Source organism: Callorhinus ursinus, unplaced genomic scaffold (assembly GCF_003265705.2).
Source record: "Callorhinus ursinus isolate GAN/ISIS: 27379988/994484 unplaced genomic scaffold, GSC_fseal_2.0 scaffold5, whole genome shotgun sequence".
NCBI lineage: Eukaryota > Metazoa > Chordata > Mammalia > Carnivora > Otariidae > Callorhinus > Callorhinus ursinus.
The window spans coordinates 61953705-61971406 of NW_027397067.1; the positions used below are offsets into that span (position 1 = coordinate 61953705).

A 17702-nucleotide genomic window follows, 5' to 3' on the forward strand; every position below is an offset into this window, starting at 1 on the left:
TGCTGGGCACGCTAAAAATGCACAGTGCAGGCTGACTCCACGGGGGTTGTACATGGATTCAGCTGCTGAAGAGTGATGTGAAATTAAAGAGAGAATGAAATGTGTGATATTATTTAATCACACCTGGTGCTTCAATTTCTCAATAACAGCACCCTGCTCCACTGTGTCAAACTGGTGCGCGTGTGCGTGCGTGTGTGTATGTGTATGTGTGAATTACAGCTAGAGGATAAATTTACTCTGATGCCTGTCAATCAATTGCAGGGGATCTAATATGCAAACGACAAATGAGGTTTTCTCATAAGAATTTGACAGCAATTATCCTTGGGCCTGGACTGGCATAAAACTACTGTAACTGAGGGGTAAGCAGTGAAATGTCACCTCCTAAAAGAGGCCAAAACCTCAGGGTCCCACACTGGGGGGCGGCTTGGGGAAGATGATGTATTTTAATACCCAAAGTATATTCTAGGTCATACTCTTCTTCTGCCCTGATGGTTGAGTATGTGATTCATGTTGCTTCAGATTTCCAGGAGGATGACAGGCACCAAGAAGAGGGAGAATGAATCATTTCAGCTTATTTAGGAATGAGTTTAAAAGTTCATAAATTTGCACCAGAATTGGTATTTAGGGAGATCACTTCTTCCTCTCTGGCCCTTCACTAAGGAACTGCTACTTCATAGCTTTGGTGGGTTTATACTGAGTATCCAACACAATGTATCTCTGTAGGGACCTGTGCATGTTTCCCTGGCTAGTCAGACACTTTATGGCAAGGAGGTCCTAAAGGACAGCAAGGTGCTTCATCTAATGTAAAAACGGTTACCGTAATTAAGTGTTCCATTTTCTGCCTCTGGGGTGGGGGGCCTTGTCTTCTACAGGGTTCCATTTAGCAGCGGAAAATAAATCAAGTATAATTAGCTTAATGTTGTCTGCTTTACATCACATTTACAGTGAGGCAAATAAAAAATGAGAACGAGATGATAGCTATTTTGATCCTTTCCAGGGAGTAACCACACGGTTGGCCTGTAAACATGCAGTGTTTCCCAAACATGCCCTGCTAGTTTAGAGAAGATTTGTTTAAAGAAGTGGATTCAGTGAAAGGAATTACATAGAGAACACATGAATGGACTGCCCACAATTCTGACATAATCAATTTTTAGAAGCATGGGCTTTTAATATATATTTTTAAAACAATCTCCTAAAAAATTCTTTACTGCTGGAGATCCAGGTAACTGAAAGTCCTCCTTGTTTCTCTCTTGCTTCTGAAAATCCTGAGGTTGTTAGCCATCTTGGTAGCTCTTAGATCACAGTCTGCTGTGATCCTTTGATCTCCTCTGAAACTGGAGGCCTCTTGAAGGCAGAAAACCTGGCTGATTCATCTTTGTCACTCATTTTCCAGGTATATGATGTAGTACCTCCATGCCATAGGTACTCAATAAGTAGGTGTGAATTGGACCATTCATCATTGTAAGTCACATTATTCTGGAAAATAATTAGTTATTTCCCAGTATCTGAGGAAACAATGGGTAAATGTCAGAGAAAGTGGGGGGTGGGAGGAGGGATGGCAGACAATCAAATGAAGTTATACTGAAATTAATTCTCTGATATTAAAAAAGATCTACTGAATGGACCCTTTATAGTCATTGAATGAGAATCTATAAAAATGAAATGCTTATTTAGAATAAAGTCCCATCCATTTTGCTATGTGATATATTTCCTTGGCCTATTGAAGATCTTAAGTCATCTTTAATTCATGGCCCCAAACTTTCTTTGGCAGGAGGGCAAGCAAGTCTGACCAGCAGGGGTGGAATGGGGCAATATCCATGGGGTTTCATCAAGATTTGGACTTCTCCTATTCAGAAGACACATCTTCAACTTGAAAAGTTGTGAACATCAGGGAAGTGTTTTAAGGTTGGCCAGATCTATGTTCAATTTTTTTTAAAGATTTTATTTATTTGAGAGAGAGAGAGAGAGAGAGTGCACAAGCAGGGGGGAGGGTAGGAGGGAGAGGGTGAAGCAGGCTCCCTGCTGAGTGGGACTCGATCCCAGGACCCCAGGATCATGACCTGAGCTGAAGGTAGACACTTAACTGACTGAGCCACCCAGTCACCCCATGTTCAATTTTTAATATGTAGACTGAGAGTGACATATTTTCATCTCTTTCAAGAGTCTTTTGGATACCACATATTTATAAGCAAATCTATAATAATGTGACAGGTTCTTAACCATTCCCAAAGATATTTTGGCTCAAGAATAAGCTGGTCTGCTCTCTTCAGCCTCTTTTTAGTAGATAGTACAATGGATATGACCATGTTTCCTCTCCACTTTTTAACCCCTGCAGAACTTGCCCTAACTTTAATGTAACACCCAAATCCTGGTCATCATGGCTTACCCATCTCTGCAAAGTGTATTGCTTCCCCATCTTTGGCCACTATCCATCTTCCTCACTGTGCCTTTATGCTAATTTCTTTAGTCTGCCAAGTTCTTTCCAGCCTCAGCTCTTCTGGCTTTGACTCTATTGTATTGTCATTCTCCTTGCTTCTTTGCTTGACTTGTTTATCAGTTGGGGTTCATATTATTGGTTGCTTAAGAAATCCTCCCCCTGGTACTAGTCTGGGTTCTCTCCTTTTTACTATTATACAGTAACTTCTTTCCAACTGTCACTTAATAGTTTTTCATGCATTTCTTTAATGTCCATGTTCCATTCTATATTTTAAGTGTCATGACAGCAGTGAAAAGATGTCTTGTTCACTGCTGTGTCTTTAGCACCTGGTCCAGCACATAATAGGTGCTCAATAAATATTTAATGACTGGATGTATCTTTCAGCTAGAGTTGACTGCAGATTTGAAGCATCAGGCATTGTGATGTACTGGACAGTGAGCAGACTCTGGACTCTGTTTGAATTCAGCCTCTGTCTTTTAACAGCAAGAGGGATAAGTCACTTCAGTTCACCGAGCCTCAATGTCCTCATCACTGTAAGTGTAACGGCACTAACCCTACCTCTGAAGAAAATGTATGCACACAGTGCTGCTTGCAAATGACACCATCATGCTGCTAGGAATAATGCCCTGTGTATAACTCTAGCCATTCTTTCTGTGTTTCTGGGGAAGAGTCTCTCATGAAAGCAAGCTCCCTCCCTTCCTCCTTTCAGGAATCCCAAGAGAAGCAGGACTAGGGAACAGCCTCTCCTTAGTCTGAACTAGGTCACCTAACAAAGCCATTTTACAAGCATCTAGAAACCTGCATCTGATACCATGTAGATGGCCTCCAACTGAGGGAAGACATACAAGTTCTCTTGGTGTCTTCCATTTGACTCTTCGTTCAACTTTGTTTTTGATGTTTGTCAAATATTTGTCATATATGTCAAAATAACACGTGGCTACTAGAGTTTGCATTCCATTAGACAGCTGCAAATTTATTAACCATAACGGCAGATGGATATTGAGCTTATTTCCACTTTTTAGCCATTCCTTGCCTTTTTCTGTGGACTTACTCTGACATCTAGGGGAGAGGTTCTTCCTTTGGAGGGTGGGGATCTTAAGCCAATTGCAGTCTCCAGGAGGTAGAGGGACTCACTGATAAGGAACAATGTAGAACATGCAGTGTAGGGAAGAAATGCACACGGTTCAACCCACAACTCCAGTGAAGGTGGGGCTTTTTCTCTAACCCAATTGTCACCAATGTGGCCATTCCTAAAAAAAACAGGAAAAACATCCTGGAGCTAGGCAGGATACTGCCTCAACTCATGTAAGCTCTATCCAACTCAGATGGATAGACGTTTCATGCGACATAATAGAGGTAGCCATGCTTGGTACACAGAATACTGGGCAGGTGAAGTGTACCCAAGATATGAAGAAGTGGGTCTTGATGCAAGAGCTCCCAGATGTGTAGGAAATGATGAGTAAGGCAAAATTCTACTGCTGGGTCTCCTCATAAAACTGGCTCCTCTCCATGCTCCTGAGGCTGGATAACAAGACATTATATAAAGACATCTCATGCAGCCCTCACAGGAAGAGGGCCTGGGGATGCAGAGAAGTCACCTATGGCTCCATTGAAGAGTGAGCTATCAAATAGGTCCCAACACAGAATAAAAAAGTGTGCCACAACACAAATTATAAACATAATATAAACACCAGGAACTAAACATACACATAAAAGAGAAAAAAAAATAGCATACTTTAGAAAAGATTTGCTACAAGACAAAGACAAAAGCTTAATAGGAACTACTTTGTATTCTCAAGGTAATTACTCAACACTCCAAGTTGCTATAAGAGAGGTAATGAGGCGACAAACAGAGATAAAAAAGGGATTTTATGAAAAGAATACAAGCAAATAATTCCATTGCAGAATTTAAAACTGCATGAAAAGCAGTAAAGAGCAGAATCACCCCGAATTAAATGGAATTAGATTAGTGAAATAGGACAGTGGTTCTCAAACCCAGCTAAGTAAAGGGGGAGAGACACTTAAAATATACATTCCTAGGGTGAAATATAGCAGATTTTGAGTCAGTGGGCTTTGGGTGAAGCTATGAAATCTATATTTAGAAAAAGTCCCTAAAGTGGATCTGAAACTCAATGTGGTTTAGAAACTATTAAAGTGATGCAAATTTGAGACAATCACCCAGAGTTCAGAGGGAGAAAAAAACCCAAGTGGAATGAAGAAAGAGAAATAGATGGACTAGAACCACGGACAGAGTATCTGTAGCAGATGCATAACGTGAGCAAATGAGGAAGCAGTCAGAACCAATGCAACAAAACCAATCTCAAAATGCATACTGAGGGGTGTCTGGGTGGCTCAGTCAGTTAAGCATCCTATTCTTGATTTCGGCTCAGGTCATGATCTCAGGGTTGTGAGACTGAGCCCTGGTGTTGAGCTCCACGCTGGGCGTGCAGCCTGCTTAAGATTCTCCTTCCTCCTCTCCCTCTCTTTAAACAAACAAACAAACAAATAAAACAGTATATTGAAGGAAATTTCCCTGAAATGAAAAAAAAATCTCCAGTTTAAGAGGTTTTTACTGTGGACTTAGTGAAAACTGATAAACATTTTGATCCACCGAATATTAAATTCTAAAAAAGAATCTTGCCCAAATCCAGGAAAAAGAAATATATCCCATATAAAAGAAAAAGATGTCAGTGGAATTTGTCTACGCAGTTTTCAGGGAGAATGCTTAGGCTATGATTCCCTAATTCTATTATCTGCCCAAGCTGCTGTTCAGTACCAAGTAAAAGCAATGAGAAGACAGTTTTGGCTGGGAAAGGGTTCTAGAACATGGATGTTCTCTATGGTAACTGAGATTAACCAGCAGCATGGAAAACGGGCATTGCAGACGTTGCTAAATAGCATCATTCCTATGAAGAATGTAAACACTGTCACTCTTGAAACAAGAGGTCCAATTACATGAGAATCAACGATTTAGCTGCTGCAGATGGGGGATAGCAATCTCAAAGAATAACAGAAACTGGGTGGGAGGGGTATTGTGCCTGGGGACCTGGAGGAAGGAGCCCGTGGTCATCTTCCATTTCTATACAGTGGTGTGTCAAGAGATACTGCTTCATTCTTGGCAGTAATAATTTGAGAAACCCAGGTTTAGAACATAGGTTTTAAACATCACTGTTATTTAAACACTCAGTAGGAACTATCAGAGGGACTTAGTACCATACCTTCCAAATTCCTGGAATGGGATGGGGAAGGGGAAATGAACCAAAAAAAAAAAAAAAAAAAGCTCAGATCATATAGCAACACTGGCCCCCACTTTAAAAAAAAAAAGGAGGGGAACAAAAGAAACAACAACAGAAAGTCCAATGTAAACTAAGACAACAAAAGAAATAACTAAATAATCAGCTCATAAATATACATATTTATGAAAGTCTGAAAGCATATGCACCAAAATGTTGATGGTCATTTCTGCCTGGTAGGTTTAGGGTAACTTTTTTATTTTTGCATAACTAAATTTTAAAAAAATTTCTGGCAATGATTACATATTACGTATGTGATTGAAAATAAAACATAAACCTAAAATTCCTCTTCGTTCATCTGAATGCACACTGATCACGAAGCCACTCATTAAAACTAGAAATGACCGTCATAGCGGCAATGGCTAAGATTGGCATTTGCTGTGATTATGCAACTTGTTTCACTAATTTGACTCATTTCCCCAAACAGGATGCACAGGTGGTGTTCATTTATTTAGTCACAACAGTAATTACTCTTTACAATTGTGCTCTTCTCTGGGTTTCTCAACATAACCACCGCAACGGTAGGAAAGAGCCCTTGAATGATTGCCTGAGCGTGTGTGTGCAGAAGGTGGGGGCCCTTGGCTTACAGCCAAATGAGTCTGGGTCCTCTGCCCTGTGCGGGCTCAGAGGTGACATTCCAGTCCCTTGGCACCATACACTTTTATCTACACTGTACTCTCAGCCCCCGCCACAAATAGCAAACTCCAGCCATACTGGGCACGTCTTTTCTTGAATCTTGCTGCCATGCCTGGAACGCTCTGCCATGTTAGGGGGAGTTAGGGGCCCCTCTAAGGTCCACGAATCCTCTCCTTATTGTCTTACTCATCTCACGTTCTTTGGTGACTGCTTATTCAACTGTTTTGCAAAGGAAATGTCTGCCTCAAGAGGAAAACCTGGGATGCCTGCCGGTCAGGAATGTATGGTATTTGCCTTCCAGCATCAGCAGGGTGCCTGAAAAGGAGAAAGTGCTCAGTAGTTATGCACGGAGGGCTACTCTCAGAGCTGGGTCACCTCAGCTCCTACCCCTTTCTTCCCTCACTCACATCTCCTTTCTTGGTGGGAGAGATTAGAGGGTCCAAGAGGCAGCATTTTGCAAGCAGCTTGTTCCCTGAGCTTCTGAGGTCTGGAGGGCCACCCTCTCCCTGTGCACAGAGATGTGTCTCCAAGAAGTTGGCAAGAGCTAAAGGGCAAGTTCTCTGTGCTCTGTGGCTCCAACCTCATGGAGAATCCTAGCTAGCTTATGCCTTCCTTCTCATGTACCTCCTACATGAAGCCCACCACTCTCTGGAAAAACAGGCCTGATGCCAGGCCTGTTCAGCTTTCTGTACCATGATCATGAAACGTGTCACTACTGAAAGAGAAGGGATGTTCACAAATTCCAAGGCCGAGGTCAAATATTCCCAAACTGAAGGATCACCTCGCTTATGCCTATTTTTAGAATATGAACCAGAACCGATTCTTTTGTTTTATACATTTACAAATGAAGCTCAAAAAGCCCTGTCCTATTTTCAGGCCAGGCCGGGAGAGTAGTAAATAAGGTAGGACTTGACTTATAGTAAATAAAGCATGAGAGTCATTAGGTGATCAAGAGACTCTGAAGAACTGGGGTTGTGTACTTGATTCTACTCCTGCCTCCTCTCTGATGACTGGTCCTCCTGTCCCTACTATATAACCTCTACTCCAATCACACTGTAACCAGTGTCCAGACAGCCCAGCGTCATGCCTCATGGGTGTGTCCCATCCCTTCATGCCCACCTCACAAACTAACAGTCATCTTTCAAGATGCTCACAGGCCAACTCTTCTGCAAAGCACTAATTACTTTACCTGTAGTTAGAAATAAAATCTCAGTACTGGGACAGCTATTAGTACTATGTCATTGCATTAGAATTTATACATCTCCATTTATGTATTTATTCAACACTAGATATTGAGCATGAAGCATGAGTCAATGAGTTCTATGAAGACCTGGCTTGTGTCCATCATCCCTATGGCCCTAGACCTCAACACTGCATCTGGCATGGTTTATGCACAGTGTCTCTTTGGTGCATGAAAAATGGGAAGATAAGGCCCGGTTCTTTCGGATGCCTGGGTGGCTCAGTCAGTTAAGCGTCTGCCTTCAGCTCGGGTCATGATCCCGGGGTCCTGGGATGGAGTCCCGCAACAGGTTCCTTGCTCAGCGGGGAGCCTCTTCTCCCTGTCTGCCTGCCGCTTCCCCTGCTTGTGCTTGCTCGCTCGCTCTCTGGCAAACAAATAAATAAAATCTTAAAAAAAAAAAAGCCCAGTTCTTTGAAATTCAGGGATGACTATGCTTGTCACAGAGAGATGAGTGCCTTCATATCTAAGATATGTGGAGAAGACACCTCAATTTCTTTCTTTTTTAAACAGATTACTATCAGGAAGTGCTCTGATCTGAATCACATCTCCTGTAATTCAAGCCTCCTCCTGATTCCCCCTTGCTTTGAAATTACAAAATGTTGCTCTTCATCACTCTTCATATATATGAAAGTTATTCTAAACACTTCTCAGCTAGTCCAACTTCCTAAAAATGTGGCGCTGAGAATCTGTTATCTTTATTCTTTTCATAGTGGCCAGTTTTCAAGGCTAGAGCTCTATTTTAATATATTTTAAAGATTTATTTATTTGAGAGAGAGACAGTGTGTGTGTAAGCAGGCGGAGGGGCAGAGGAAGAGGGAGACAAGCGGACACCCGGCTGATCGCGGAGCCCAAAGGGGGGCTCGATCTCAAGACCCTGAGAGCATTACCTGAGCTGAAACCAAGAGTGGGACACTCAACTGACTGAGCCACCCAGTCAGCCCAAGCTTTTTTTTTTTTTTTTTTAAGATTTTATTTATTTGAGAGAGAGAGAATGAGCATGAGTAGGGAGGAGGGGCAGAGGGCAGAGGAAGAAGCAGACTCCCCACTGAACAGGGAGCCCGATGCGGAGCTCAATCCCAGGACCCTGAGAGCACGACCTGAGCCAAAGGCAGAGGCTTAACTGACTAAGCCACCCAGGCGCCCCATCCCAAGCTCCTTTTAAAATATTTTCTCCTTGGACTGTTGAACGCCTTTGCATCATGCTGCAGTTGTGGGGCCAAAAGCTTCCCAGCCCTGGTGGGGGACAGGGCCCTGGCTAGAGGAAGAGAAACCTCCCAGATCTGAGAAGAGTACACAGCCCCTGCCTCTAGAGCTCTTTATCATATAATATTCCTGATGTGGCTCAACCAGGATCTCTACTGCTGTCTCACCCTTCTGCGTCCATGCTTTCTCTCTCCTCCATCTGCACAGATGACTCTGCGGTTCTCCACTAGGATGCTTCCCTACTCTCCTCGTGTGAGGGGCTTGAGGTTGGTTTTCCAAGGAATGGTCTTCCTGCGCTATTTGGGGAGCTGGCTGCAAAGCTACTTTGTCCTAAGTACCAAATATAACATCAAATAGCACCTGACAAAAGAATTTTAGGAACTACTATCTCACAACCTAATGTGGTAAGTGAACTGTGTACCCCCAAAACTCACACGGGAAGTTCTAACCCCCTGTAAATCAGGATGTGATCTTATTTGGTGTTGTAGATGTAATTAGTTAAGATGAAGTCAAACTGGAGTAGTGTGGTCCCCAATTGAATATGACAGTGTCCTTATAAAATGGGGATTCTGGGCACAAACACACACACAGGGGAATGCAGCATGAAGAATGGAATTATGTAGCCATATGAGAAACTACCAGAAGCTGGGAGATAGGCCTGGAACAAACCCTTCCCTGATGCCTTCACCTGGAACATGGCCCTGATGACACCTTGATCTCCCACTACCAGCCTTCAGAACTGTGAGATGACACATTTCTGTTGTTCTAAGCTATCCAGTTAGCGGCACTATATTATGGTGGCCCTAGTAAGATGAATACATGGCGATACACTAAATGCTTTCTCTATCTTGTTATCCAGAAGGTAGTAGCAAGCCAACTTCCCTTGAAAGTTTGTGCCGAGTCTTCCTGTTACATCATGCTCTCTACTAGGTTGGGTCATGATCAGACATTTGACATTGTCTCTCCACACTGAACAAGAGGACACCAGGAACGAAACAGGAGGTTGCCCGGTTAGGGGAAAGAGGAATAGAGAAGTAACATGTGTTCTTTGTGCTAGGTACCGCATGTATCTCTTTACTCCTGAAAACCACCTGGTGATGAAAGTAGACTGTTAATTATTCCATGTCACAAATCAGATTTATCAAGATCAGTAGTCCACTGACAATCACACAGCCACAGAGTGACAATACAGACATCCGAGTCCAGTTGACTCTGAAACTATTCCAGGATTTTCCTTTTGGGGAAGGTAATTAAGCATAGGCTAGGTTACCAAAGAAAGCTGACTACTGTCATTTTCCTGAATACTTAGAAACAGGTGCATTGTTTTCCTTTATGGACAGGTTGTGCATGGTTTACCTGAAGTCAGGAGCATGGATAAGTAATCTTCCAAAGTTCTGTTTGGGTCTGTGATTTTTATGATTATAGAATAGTCTTCATGAATTGAGGAAGAAAGAGCCTCATGCTTCAGAAATTTTATCCATGTAGTCTGCATTTAACATGCTCGGCTCACTAGATTAAGGGGACAAGACTATGCAACCAAGCACGTCTCTCGTAATTGCTGGCTTTGGGCCAGTAATCCATGTCACTTGCCATTTCTGCTTTTCCACATCAGTGAGCGTCTCTTACTCGCCCTGGGTCCCCAGGTACTAAGTGTTTGCGAGCCCTTCGAGGCAGGGAGACCAAGCCTGCTGTCTTGACATTCTTTCTTTAACCTTACTTCACCTTCTAGTCACCTCCTACAGGTTAGGCAATAAAACTTTCATTCACTTAATAACATACTGCCTATCGAAAGACAGGAATCTTGGGATGTGGGATTCTAGATTTAAATGTACTGGAATCACCAGGGCTAGCGGTTCACACAAGAAACACTTGAAACAGCTAAGAGCCATGCAAACTGACCTACAGATCAAAGAAAGCAAGTGACACTTCAATGAACAAAGTGAAAAATTAGCAAGAGATGTCCATTCTCAGGAAGATACAAAGTGCTTCCCCTTTTGAGAGTGGATCCCTTCAGGCAGAACTGGGTAAAGCTGACGGTCAGCAGCACCGCATGTGTGAGCTAATCACCACTTCCTGTTGATCCTTTCTGCACTTGCTATTAAATTTTAATAATACCTTGATTTGTTTTGATAATTTTACCTAATTCCCAAGACAATGAGTTTATATTGACTCCAGATTCCAATACTGAAATGATGAAAAAGCTACTTTTTTTAAAGAAGAAAATGACCCTTGATAAAGATGATATTTTCTCCTTAGAACGTTAGGATGTTGACAATTTTAAACACTAGAAGAAACTGGAGGGAAATCTGGTTCCCGTGATTCTGGCTTTTACCTTTCCTTCTATGATTTCTCCTTGGAGAAGCTCAGAGTCCACTGAACAAACACAGCAAATTAACTACTGGTTAAGTATTTCAGAGTTCTACTTCACAAACAGAAAGTCATTTCCACATGTGGGGTCTGGCCTCCCTGGGCGTGAACATGGTTCTGCTGCTTGGAAATCAGCACAACAGCCCCAGCATCACCCCCGATGACTTCCTCACATCCTCATGGTTGCTATTTAACATAAACAACAAGAAATCCTCCAGAGCGGCAGAGCATTTTTTTTATTTATTTTTAAGATTTTATTCATTTAGACAGAGAGCAGGGGCAGAGGGAGAGAGAGATTCTCAAGCAGACTCCCCTCTGAGCACAGAGCCCATAGCAGGGCTCGATCTCACGACCCTGAGATCAAGACCTGAGCTGAAATCAAGAGCTGGACGCTTAACTAACTGAGCCACCCAGGCGCCCCCAAAAGCATTTTAATCAACACTCTGTGCAATGTTGATCATATCAATATATTGACACTGATACTCAATCTCACTGGGAGAACGAAGAACAAGAAGCCTTAATCTTTAAGATTAAACAAATGCTTTTGGTTCCTCTCTGTCCACCTTCACAAAGTCCTCAATTAGAAAGAAAGAAAGAGAGAAAGAAAGGGGGAAAATGTACAAGCTGACACTCTGCCCAACATACTTGGGAAGGAAAAAAGAGAATTCCTCCAAGTCCATATGGGGCAGGCTGATTAAAACCAAGCCCTTCCTTCATCTCCTTTAAGAAAACAAAACAAAACAAAACTTTGGTGTTTGCCCTGAATCTCTCAGCGCTCACTGCAGCCTTGAGGAGTGGTGTTGGCCAAGCAGCTCGTTGCTGTTTCTGCAGTCTGTGCAAGCAGAGCCTGACGGAATGATGCGCCAGTGATTCTGTTCTTGCTTTTCTGATGGGCCCGAGGGTGCTTCCGAGGGATTGCTTGCTTCCCGCAGCTCTGATGGGACCTAGCTCCCTCCTTCCTTAAACTCAGCACTGGGAGGTTGTCTCTTCAGGGGAGGTGGCTTGCAGCCCCAGGCCTCATTCGGGGCTCCTCTGCCATATGTGGGTCTTTTTTTTTTTTTTTTTCCCCACGGAGGTATAATTGACATATAACACATTAGCTTCAGGTGTGCAAAGTAAGGATTTGATATTTGTATACACTGCCAGATGAGCACCTGCACAAGTCTCCTTACCATCTGTCACCATACAAAATTACAAATTTTTTTTCATGTAGCTTATTGTTTCATCTGGCTACGGCGTTGAATAGCCGAATAGCAGGCTAGACACAGATGAAATGGTGTTTTTGAATAAAAGAATGTGCTACCCAGGAGGCATAACTAGTATTTAATTTGCTGCCTGTGTTCGATAGACTGTGAGCTCCTCAAGGGCAGGGACTGTGTCTCATTTGTCTTTGTATTCTTGGTGGCTAACACACATTCATTTGTCCATTCACTTATTCAACAAATATTTACTGAGAGCCGGTGCTACAAGAAGGGAAAGGCCCAGCCTTCAACAAAGAACTAGACATTTCTTTTGCCCCACAGGCTGGAATGCCATGGAATAAATATACTTTCTAATATATTACAAGATACACAAATACACACTCAAAATAAATAATAGGAAAGCTGAGCTATCTTACTCATAGAATCATCGAACGTCAAAGATGAATGGGACTTGCTTCTAAAGATAAGGAAGCCAACTCTAAGAAAGAGCTGACCAATCCTTGATCCTGTGCTCTTTTCACCTTAAGCAAGGTGGTTCATTGAAGTTAAATTTCTAGAAATTTTCCAGAAAATTTTCTAGAAAAATTCTAGAAATTTTCATTTTTCTCTGTATCCCTTCTGCCTTCAGAACATAATTTTTCATATATATTTTTAATATTTTAATTTTCAAAAGTTCACATAATTCAAGGGTCTCTAGACAATTTTTTTTTAAAGATTTTATTTATTTATTTGACAGAGACAGAGACAGAGACAGCAAGAGCAGGAACACAAGCAGGGGGAGTGGGAGAGGGAGAAGCAGGCTTCCTGCAGAGCAGGGAGCCTGACATGGAGCTCGATCCTAGGACCCTGGGATCATGACCTGAGCCAAAGGCAGATGCTTAACCCACTGAACCACCCAGGCACCCCCAGACCATGGTTTAAATAAGGATTATGAACCCAAATTCCTGCAGGAGCCAGGATATAAAATAATTTAAGCAAGTGAAGCCAGGAGAAAGAATGGAGGTCAGAATAGAACAAACTAAAACTCAAGCTCTTGTTCAGTTATCTACTCCAAATTTATGGCTTAAAGTAATTATTTTATTTAGCTTATGCTTTTGTGGGTCAAGAATTCATGAAGGGCTCAGCTGGGTGATTCATCTCTTATCCATGTGCTGTCCCCTCATGTGGATGGAAGTTCTACTTCCAAAGTGGCTCCCTAAATCATGTGTCTGGCACTTCGATGCTCCTTGAACTTCTGTCTTTGTCCATATGGTGTCTCTTCTTCTAGGGCCTCTTCAAGTGGCTTGGGCTTCTGACAGCATGACCTACCCTTCTCAGGGTAGTTGCATTTGATATATGGCGGCTCATTTCCCTGAACCGGTGTCTCAAGAGACAGGAAGTAAATGCTGCGAGTTTCTTAAAGCCTGGATCCATAGTATTACCTCTGACATATTTTACTGGTCAGAGCAGTCACTAAGCCTTCCCAGATTCAAGGGGAGGATACCCAGATTCTCAATAGGAAGACTGTTAAAGAATTTATAAACATCTTTAATGTGCAATAGTCTGTTTCAGAGAGTAGCTACCAAGATATCAGGTTGTTGCACTGCAGGACTGCAGTCCAGTATGAGATATCAGGAATATTTAACATAGAAGATGGAAATTTAAATTTAAAAATGTGCAATCTCCCCATTTTTTAAAAAAGATTTTATTTATTTATTTGAGAGAGAGAGATAGAGCACAAGTGGGAGGAGGGGCAGAGGGAGAGGGAGAAGCTGACTCCCTGCTGAGCAGGGAGCTCGATCCTGGGACCCCGAGATCATGACCCGAGCTGATAGAGCTGGATGCTTAACTGACCGAGCCACCCAGGCAACCCTGCAATCTCCTGACTTTTCTTTTTTTTAAATTTAAATTGCAATCTCCTGACTTTTAAATGCTGGCAACAGATTCAAATTTTCTGAGAAACCGTGTCAGACACACACATTTGCAGACACCACCTATGTCCATCAGCATGTCCTTCAAGCAATAAACCAAATTCTTATAAAGGAGATTTAAGAAAGTACTGAGATGTATTTGGAAATATTTTGCCTACAAACTGAAAAATGAAGATCTCAAGAGCTTTTTTACTATCTTTGACATTAGATTTTTATTGAAAACACACCAGTCAGTAAGTGAGGGATCTTTCTATATAACTACCATGACCCACAAGGGAAAATTGAATGTCTCCTATTCTGAGAATTCCCTTCTCCCATTTCTATCTTAGCCAAATCACAGTTTGATGAAAAGTATCGTGACTTTCATTTCTTGAATTTGAGAACTAAAAATATGAGATGATAGAGGTACTGACATAATGCCCCAAAGAAAACCAAAGAGGAGCCCAGAAACTAAATAAGAATTCACAGATAGAAATAGTACAAACTCCACATTAGTGTCTCAACTTCAGTGACCAAAGCACCTTCTGACTCAGAAGAACCAGGTCATGTCCCAAGCCTCAGCATTTTGAGTCAATACTTGAGATAACTCTGATGTAGGTGGTCCATGAACCACATTGCTGGTACTCAATGACAGGGGTAAGTTTTGAGGGAGAACAAAACTGGGCACAGCTACAGTATGAATCATGCCTCATTTTATGAGTTGGTTCTAGCTTTGGTAATAATGGAGCCAAGAGAAGAATGTATACAGTGGGCCCCACTTCCCTGACTCAGTCTCAAAAACGTTGTTAGGAGGAGACAGGGTTTCTAGCTCTGATTTGCATGAGCTAGCTAACTGACCTTAGGGGAAGTCACTTCTCCTCTATGGCCTCAGTTTCCTCTTCTGTAAGATGAGGAAGGTTGGCTTGGGTTCCCCAACAGTGGCAAGTACAACTACCCATATTCCGTGCCCCTCCCCGCCACTGTCCTTGGAACATATGTTTTGCCCACTCTCTCCACAGTGGGAGCTGTTCCAAAGACTGAGCCTTAACAGAGTAAGGTGGTGTTGAGACCATCTGGATGACTATGACTGATCCCCATTAGGGCCTTTATATAGACTTTAAGAATCTGGCGGGTGGGTGTGGAGATCAACTTGTCCTGCAGTTGCCCAACACAAGCCTTGTGTGTAAGTTCTCCTGCTTATTAACACTGCTACCTACCAATCTGGACTGGACTGCCTCTTTCTTTGGTCTCCCCTTGCTCTCTGTGCAGAAGGGCCGGTTTGCAAAGCAACACACACACCCAGAGCACCGTGTTCTCCACGAGGCCCTGGCCTGGCCTCACAGGCCTTCTCTCCCAGCCACTTCCAATAGCCAGGAGTTAACACGGGGGTTAAAACCTACTCAGTAGCTGTGGTGGAGGATCCCTGTTTGGCGTATTACAGTTTTGGAGGGAAAGTTAGGCAAAAAGGAGTCATGAAAAGTAGTTTTGCAGGTGGGGAAAAAGTTTTAGGGCAGAAGCTATCCAGAAACGGAAACTTGGGATCTGAGAAGGGTAGGCGTGACAATTTGCCAGCCAATCTCAGTTATCTTGGTGATGGAGGTCTTGGTGTAGTTGCCTCCAGCAAATCCCAGCAGGAGGAACAGGGCTGGGATTAGGGTGAGCAACATCATGGGTCTGCACATAACATGAACCTGGCATACGAGCGCATCCTTATATTTGGCACCAGGCACCCTGCTTGCCTCAACCTGCTCCCAGCCCTGAGGAGGGGTATTACCACAATGGAGTTGAGGGCTTGCGGTGAAGCTGTCCTCTCTCCCACAGACCCACTGAGCAGAGTGGGAATGTGTTGTGTAGAAGAAGCAGTGCAGATGCATCAGGCCAGATGAGGCCAGGAATCCCACGAATTTCCTGAAGGGCATTTGATGTTAAGGGTAGAGACTTCAGATCTACACTGGGTTAGCTGTGCAACTCTGTCAAGTTACTAAACCTCGTTGCGTCTCAGTTTTCCAATCTGCAAAATGGAAATTAGGAACAGCTTCTTGGCAGAGACGCTGTGAAGATGGGATCTGCAGATGGGGGGCCTGGCACAGAGCATTCAGTCACTGCATGGCAATTCTTCCTTGCTTTCCAGCCTCCATTCTGCCTTGAGTGAATGTCAGGAAATGAAGCAAGCGAGGGACAGCAAACTTCATGCCAAAAATGGATGTAGAAATCTACATCCTTGTACAGGGGAAGCCTGGCAGGTCTTTACAGGCATTGTTGGCTTGCTGACTCATAATTGCTTTCTCTTTTAAATCCACCCATTCAGCTCAGGTTCGACCTAGTGCAGGAAGGCTGACAGTACAATGCTAGGATCTTGCCCACCAGGAAAAGTCTCCCGGTGCTGCTTGGAGGCCAAAGTTCTAGGGGAAAAAAAAAGTGACAAATCTTGTGTCACAGGTTTGCCTAGTAAGAATTATAGCTACCATTCACTTAAGCGCTTAGTATGTGCTTGGCCCAGGGCTAGGCAGCCCTCCTGGCGTTATAAGGATGTAGACACGACAACCCCTAGTTTACAGATGAGAAGACAGAGGCTAAGACGGCTCATCAACTGTAGAAGTGAACAGAAGCCAGGCCTTTTCTTGAGTTCTTACCCACTATGTAGAAATGAACATTTGTCACTCTGGAAATGCAAAAACACGCAAGAGGAATTCACTGTTCCCAGAGAGTTTAGAGATGCAGAGAAGAATCAGAACCAGCATATGAAAAAGAACACTATGGCATGCCACGTGGCAGCTCAACCACATTGGGAGCTCTTTGGGGGTGGGGGCTCTGTTTCGTTTTTTTTTTTTTATACCCCTATTTTCTTGGGCAATGGATGGCCCTTAGTAGGAGCTCAGTCACTGTGTGCTAGATGTGCAGGTAAAATAAGTGCTAAGGTGTGTGCTACAGACCCAGAGATCAGTGGGGATTCAAGGTCCAGGGAGGTCCACGGGGGTACAAGGGAGAAGGCTAGCTTCATGGAAAACAGACTGGGACCTGGGATGGGATTTAGACAGGTTGAAAAGAGCAAGGATGACAGAAGAAACACATAAACGATGACATGAAGCAGCACAAGCATGGGGTGCTGTGTTGAGACAGGAGGGCGAAGTGCTTAGAGAATTATCCGTGTTCTGGTTGGCATGGCAAAGAGCCAGCCAAGTCATATCTGCCGGGGCCTTCGTGTAAGACTGGCCATTATCTGGAAATGGGTCCACAAGGGCTGGCAGAACAAGGTCAAAGGAAACACAAGGTAGGGAAGTAAGCTGGAGCGGGCTGGATCACAGGAAGTGAGGTTCCCCACCCATGGTAGAGGATATGCAAATATAACTTTTGGCAGGGGTGAAAAGCATAAGAGGAGGACAAGTCAGCCATGAAGAATGCAAAGGAGGAGTACCAGGAAAGGTCTTGGAGGAA

The 17702-nt window shown here is 43.3% G+C and overlaps 1 protein-coding gene across 8 annotated transcripts in view; it reads right to left on the bottom strand.

The window, feature by feature from the left end:
• SAMD12 (sterile alpha motif domain containing 12) overlaps positions 1-17702 on the bottom strand; it is a 378670-nt gene that overhangs the window by 119376 nt on the left and 241592 nt on the right. Inside the window, exon 5 of one of the 8 annotated variants that reach the window (XM_073893142.1) lies at positions 1197-1505. The exons of the other annotated variants lie outside the window; for them this stretch is intronic. Coding sequence (XP_073749243.1) covers positions 1492-1505 — 14 coding nt within the window. The 3' untranslated portion in view covers positions 1197-1491. Of the gene's footprint in view, positions 1-1196; positions 1506-17702 lie in introns of those variants that run through there. 8 annotated transcript variants of the gene reach the window in all.